Source organism: Larimichthys crocea, chromosome XXII, assembly GCF_000972845.2.
Source record: "Larimichthys crocea isolate SSNF chromosome XXII, L_crocea_2.0, whole genome shotgun sequence".
NCBI lineage: Eukaryota > Metazoa > Chordata > Actinopteri > Sciaenidae > Larimichthys > Larimichthys crocea.
Window position 1 is genome coordinate 4,354,194 of NC_040032.1, and position 7,091 is coordinate 4,361,284.

At 39.1% G+C, this 7,091-nt stretch overlaps 1 protein-coding gene across 1 annotated transcript in view; it reads left to right on the plus strand.

The window, feature by feature from the left end:
- pdlim4 (PDZ and LIM domain 4) overlaps window positions 1–5,702 on the plus strand; it is a 46,157-nt gene extending 40,455 nt beyond the window's left edge. Inside the window, exons 6-7 of the mRNA XM_010746804.3 lie at window positions 1,182–1,320; window positions 3,396–5,702. Of these exons, the coding sequence (XP_010745106.1) occupies window positions 1,182–1,320; window positions 3,396–3,600 (344 nt within the window). The 3' untranslated portion in view covers window positions 3,601–5,702. The remainder of the gene's footprint in view (window positions 1–1,181; window positions 1,321–3,395) is intronic.
- Window positions 5,703–7,091: the final 1,389 nt, after the last annotated feature.

Here is a 7,091-nt window from a genome sequence, read left to right on the forward strand (position 1 = left end):
TTGGGCAACAAACTATGTATGAGGAGTTCTTGTGATAACGTTCAAAGCTAACGATAAGGGTCAGATTCCAGGGTCAGTACAGGAAGATTCACATGTCAGGGTGAAAAAAAACTGAACTTTAGTTGTAACCAGGTTGGAGTTTTCTGATCACATCGTGATTTCTGGGTGGCTGTTCATGTGGGTTGCTAGGCTAGATGGTGACTATGGTGATCAGGGTGTTTGTAATCATATTGATTGTTGCTAGTGTGCTTGGTATGATCATTGCCAGGGTGTTCCAGGTAGTTGCATTAGTAGGTGGTTGCTATGGCGTTACTAGGTTTTTGTTAGGTGATGACTATCTTTGTATTTATCATCATATTGATAGTTGGTACTGTGCTCTGTGTAGTTGAAAGGGTGTTGCTTGGCAGTTGCCATACAAAATACATCTAAAGAAAAGTCTCATAATGTTTAAAGTTTTGTGAAGTTGGTTTGAGTATTTCTAATTGCTCAATCCATATTTATATAAATGGGGTGGACAAAATAATAGAAACACCTGCGATGCAATACATTTATGTGAGCATGCTTTTGTTGCAAAAATCAGAAAAGTGGCAGAAGACTAAGAAAAATATGCAATATAATAGTAATGAGCACACTAATTAGAATTAAATTAGATACCTGTTTGATGATCATATGTCAACAAGGTAACGCACATCTGTGAGGAGGGCCAGAAATAGTGAAAAATAGCTCAGTAGGTAGCAGAAATTGACCCTTGGTGCCTCCTTGAGTGTATTGTGGGAAATATTAATCCATTTTTGTATCACTTTCCATCCTCCTACAGACTTGGCAACCGTAACGTTCTAGTCTTACTACCTGGAACTCAAGGGGAATTCCCTGCAGAGTGCAAACACAAACGCGCACAAATACCACACTCTCATGGCGGTTTTTCCCTAGAATTACAAAATAGAAACTACCTACTAGAACACATACACAAACACAATCACACATACCTAAACACACCCACCTACCTGGGTTACTAGAGGCCGAGATAGAAGCTGTTATTGTATTAGAACCTGGCATTCTGGGAGCATGTTGAACATTTATAGCATGCATACTTATTTGTAAGGTCTGGCCTCTGAATGGTTTATGGTGTAGTTTCCAACGTTCCTGTATTTATTCTGTGGTCATTTTTGTGTTATTTTTAGGTGTGTCCCCGACAGAGAGAATGAGAAACTTAAAGTCTCCTGTCAGGTCTCCAATTCCCAAACTTGGAAGCCCAATCCCCAGCCCCATGCCTGGTCTTCAGAAGCTACCCCAGTGCACACGCTGCTGTAATGGCATTGTGTAAGTATTGATTTTAATATGGACTGTATAACACTGTATACCTTCGGCTGTGGCTCAACCGCCAATCAGATTATCGACAGTTCGATCCCTGGCTCCTCCAGGCATGTCGAAGTGTCCTTGGGCAAGATACTGAACCCCAAATTGCTCCTGAAGGCTCTGCCATCGGTGTGTGAATGCATATAAATGGTTAGCTCCTCAAACTGAGGAGCAGTTGGCACTTTGCATGGCAGCTAATGCCATCAGTGTGTGAATGTGGGTGATTGGGTGAATGAGATATGTAGTGTAAAAGTTAAGCACAGTCCATTTACCATCACAGAATATCTCATAGAGTAGAAGTAGAAGTATGGAACTGTGTCTTATTGGTCAGAGACTCCTTTAAAAAAGGCTGTGATTCCTTTTTTAGTTTTGAAGTCTAAAGGCCACTCCAAAATGTTTGTTTTATACATAAAAATATATATTTAAAAGTTTCACTTTGAACACGAGAGGCTAACTTCTTTTTGAACTACCACAGCATGGAACTTAATGGTATAAAAATAATGGTTACTGTGGTCCACAATTACAGACTACTAAAGATACAGTAAACATGACACTGAAAATATCAATGATTTATTCTCAGATTTGATGTTGGAACTATTTTAATCACCATCTGGAAATGATATATCTCTGTCTGGTATTATCACTCGTCATGTGGTCATACAGTAGTTTTTTTGTTGATGTTTTTGTTTTATGCGAGGTGAAGTCAAGGTTGTTCCTTAACATTGGAACAAAGAGGTTAACTCACATGGGTAGACCTGCACCGACAGGCCTTTCACACAGAAAAAAAACCCCAACTATTCCCATTTATTATTTTAATGATTAAACCAAGCCGCCACACCCTTTCCCACGCATACATACTTACCTGCACACGTACACAGAGGTACATATACACAAACTTACACTAAACACTGAGCGTGAGCAAATGCAACCACATGCACCTGGTAATCCCCCCCTCTATAAAAGCAGCTGCAGGTAAGCAGTGATGTCATCGGCTTACTTTACTTGTTAACAAGAGTGCATTGTAGGAGTTAGCAGGGCACAATAAGGCTCTTGTGACCTGGGAGCATTTTACCACTTTTTAAACAAATATAGAGTATACTGTGTCAAGAGTTTACCCTGTGAGTGTGTGGTTAGACGGGGAGAGCAGTTTAAAAAAAGAAGAAGGCTTATGACTGAATGGTCGCTGCCCTGAAACCCCAATCCAGAAAGGAAAATCTTATTGGGAGCAGTGAATGAACAACGCCCTTAATAACTGCTGTCACTGTGTGAGTGAAGCAATGAACTTTCAAATACATCAGTGCTGATCAGGAGCCAGCCAGGCAGAATAAACATGTACTATTCAGCTCCCAGGTGTGACGTATGAATGTGAAACTCATTTAAGGATGTGGTTTTTGAAAACATCTCATAAATATGTCACATGATGAAACATATTCAAATGCTTGCGCGGTTACAGCCGCTATAAAGATAATTGCTGATTTGCATAGATAATGGCAGGTTCAAACAACTGAGTCAGTCATGAGCTCACCAGACTTCCTTTTTAAGTGTTCTGCTTAATGCTTTATCCTCTGTGATGATGACACCTCCCTAAAATCATCCCGCAGTGCCATTTAAGGAGCATCTGTTATGTTCCAATGAAAGGCTTTATTCCACTTTTCTCTTACCCTGCATATAAGGCTGTGCTCCTCCTGTAAACTGTTAAGAGAAATAGGATTCATAGTCAGACTCAGCACGCAGTAGAGAACTTACCAAAAACCACAAGATAAATAAGAAGAAATAGAAATCTGTCATCACTATGCTCGTACAGTGTTCTTAGGAAAGGCATTAAGGACGGGAAATCTCACAATGAGTCTTAAAAGGATGAATGAAAACCCTGTGTGGCTTAAAATGAATTAATTTCAAGTGAAACTATTATACAGTTTTCATAAAAGACAGCTTAGCATCACTTAAACGTCATATAAGGCATGAAGCGCCATTTTAAGTATGTCCGTGTTTTCTAAATGTGTCTAACTGTCTCTCTTTCTCTTCATCTCTTCCTCCAGTGGCACTATTGTGAAGGCCAGAGACAAACTCTACCACCCAGAGTGCTTCATGTGCGACGACTGTGGCGTCAACCTCAAGCAGAAAGGTTACTTCTTCATCGAGGACAATCTTTACTGTGAGACCCACGCCAAGGCACGCGTCCAGCCCCCAGAGGGCTATGACGTCGTTGCCGTTTACCCCAACTCCAAGGTTGAGCTAGTCTGAGATCTGAGATCTGATGAGTATCCCCAAAATTCCAAAACCCGTTTAAAAAAAAAAAAAAAAAAAATCCCAGCCTGACAGCCTTCATCTCTCAATCAGTGTGTTTACATTGAATTCTAGATCCAAGGAAAATACTGAACCAGTTAAGGTGTTCATATCCACATCACGAGCACAACATATTGCAAGAATATTCCACGTAATAAAAAGAAAGAAACTGCACAGAACGAGACGTTTATGCAGTTTGAATTCACTACACCAGTAAACTTCAGCTATCTGCTTTTCTATCAGCACAGGTTTATCAGCAGCAAAATATTCAGTCTCACGACAACCCTCACTCAAGCCTTAAAATACTTTTAAAACACTAGTGTGTGTGTTTGATGTGGGTTATCACAAAAGAGTTTTAGTGGTATGGTGTGTCTGGCTGTGATAGGCTGTGTGGAGGAGTTGGTGCTTTTTCTGCCTTTGGACTAATTTTGCATTTAGCTTTATAGCGATGGTTTCCCATGCAGCACGGAACACTAGAAAATATCAGTCTATGTTTCGCAGTCATTTAAGGTGTTATAATATTTTGTTTAAGCTTTGGTTAAGGGGGTGGAAGGTTTCATTGTCGTTTTAACTATGTTACACATTATACTCCTGTCGCGGTTGGACTTTTTCCATTTTGTAATTTACATCTATGCAGTTTACTTTTCAAACTTTCTGTGTTGCAAACATCTCTGTTTGATGGTCGCTCACAGTACACAATATTTCATTATAAGCCGACCTCTAACAATTGTGACTGTCCGGAATGTGTGGTGGTGAATGGGTTTACCGAACTATAACCTGTAGTAAATGCCTCCAAGCAAGCACCACTTTCTGAAATGCAAACAACAAAAAATCCTGCAGGAGACATCCTCAGACTTCTGTGAGAAACTATCGAACTTGGTGAGAATCATTTAAATGAATTTCTCCCAGATGCGATAGCAACAAACTCAGTTTATAAACAACAAATTGCAAGAAATGTGACTTTAATGATGGAGTAGCTTAGCATGAGGCATTGCGTGCATGCAATGATGACATTTTGAACAGAAGATTGTAACTAAAGCGCTCTCAAGCACCTGACTGGGAGAGGAATTTCAGCTCTCACTCATGTTAACACCAAAGAATTCCAGTTCATAAAAACAAGAGCACGGAGTTCAATGGGTCTGTTTATTAAAAACACCAAAATGCTCTGCCTCTCATGACAACTTTTTAAAAAATGGTCATGTGCATTTGAGACTAGAAGACACGGACCACAAAAAACTGTTAGAAACTCATAAACTGGGACTCCACAGCCTCCAACATGTGGGAGTAATATTCACTTTGTTTAGTTTTTTGGACCCACAACACAGATATGCTACAGTTCCTCTTTGGAAAAGAGAAAAAGACAGAAGTTGGAAGTATGCATAGTTGTATTCCCTTCCTACTATGAACTCAAATTTCTGGTCACAGCCAAATCCATGAAGCAAATTAAATATACTTCAATATTTCCTCTGAGAGAGGGCAAACCGAAAGGGGAGGAGATGGGAATAAGAAACGAGAGGACAGCATGTATTCTCTTTTCTTGACAGTAATTCTTTCTGCAAGAAGAAATAGTCAATGACTGCAATATGTGGCCATCTGTGTTGGCTTATTGTGAATAGTAAAGTAAACTGCACGGAGAGGAGTGTTCTTATTCTTAGTTTTACAAATGTTTCTAACAAAACTACTTTTTTTAAAAATTTGAAACAAGAAAATGAATATTGCAGAGCTGATAGCCGTCTTTTTTTTTTTCTAGATATCAACAGTGATGTGTAGCTGCTGGTATGCCATCTATACTAGTTTTCTTGTAAATTATGTGAAATTATATTGCTACAACATTGTGTCTTTGGTATTGTACATATTTGTTTTATCGGGATTCAGCATACAGCGTATAACATGTCACTCACGTGCCTTTGCATACTCCGTGTCTGTAAGTGATTTCTTTGACACAAATCCTTCTTCTTCTGTTTAACTTATTGTTCACGTTTTTGTTCTGGAGCTTCTTATTTGCTTTTTTTTTTTTTTTTCAAGGATCTCAATAAAATGAGAAATGCATTACCATGAAATGATTGTTCACATTCTTCACTGGTCTTAACTGCGGGATTTCCCATAAAAATTTCAAGAGCAGGACTGTGAAAAACACAAGGGATTTCATTTGTCTTAGTTTTACACCCCGGCTCTGACGTGGACGTTTTTCTGTAAGACCACCACGATGGAATATGCGTGTCTTGCGACTTAAATCCTGAGACATCCACCTCACAGAGGCTTTAAATCTGAACATAAAATTGTCGGGACGTGAAACCTGGTCTCATGTTTTCATACAGCTTTATTGCCTACGTTTTTTATCAGCAGCAACAGTTCAGGGTGTGAGGTAATACACACAAAGTCTGTCTCTGTTCATTAAACTAGAACTAGCAGGGCCTGTGTCTGGATAGAATATAAAACAAACCAGTAAACCTTAATCTAGTTAATCCTCGTTTTAAAAGTGGCTTTCAGGAACATGTGTTACATTGTTTTAAGAGACTTCTTGCCTCAGTTAAATTAAACTGTTTTCAGCCATCTATTTTAGTCCTACTTTGTGAGAGCATAAATGAAGCTAATGAAGCTCTGAAAATCTGGATGTCATCATAAAAAGCCCAAGATATGATTGAATCAGACGAGTGAAAACAGACAAAACAGTACAAGTGGAATTAAGAGAATGTTTACGAGCAGAACATGAAAATCCTTGTAGTGATCTGGCAATGTGTAAAAAAAAACATACAGATAAGTTCTAATCTAAATTATTAAGACAATTAATCTGAAGTTAAACCTGCATCATTGAAGGTTTTATAAACTCTCATTTAGTCCTGTTGTAACTCTAGTTGTTCTTCAGTCAATTGGTTCATTCATTCATTCATTCATTCATTCATATAAGGCTCAGTTTTAGCGTATCTGGTTTAAAGGGGCACTTTGACCAAGAAGTAAGTTTAATGCCCGTCTGGGAAATGGTCCAATGGTGCTAAAATATTCTCACACTTTGTAGTTATGCTTTATGGCATTGTAAATGTGTTGATTTTCATCACTTTTGTGGTTTCTCTTATTGCTGTGTGTGCATCAGCACCGGAGCAGAATGTCAAATATTATAATCCACACAGTTGTAGTGCATGGCACGGATTCAAAGGAATTCTTGTAACCAAAACCAGGAGGCAACAGGCTACCTCATAGCCCATTAAATGACTTTGCACCTTCAGTAATAACTCATTCAACAGCCACGGTGAATGCGTGCAGATTTTAAGCGAGCTCTGAGAGATTCAGACGGGCCTCGAGAGAAGAGGGCAAGAGAGAGGGAGAAGTAAACAAAGTGCTGCTGTTCAGTCCGACAGTTACCCCTCTGAAGTATGTTGTGTAATCAGCATCACTCACATTTGCTAATGTTTCCCATATGCACGACACCTTTATTTGCTCAGTGCCCAAAC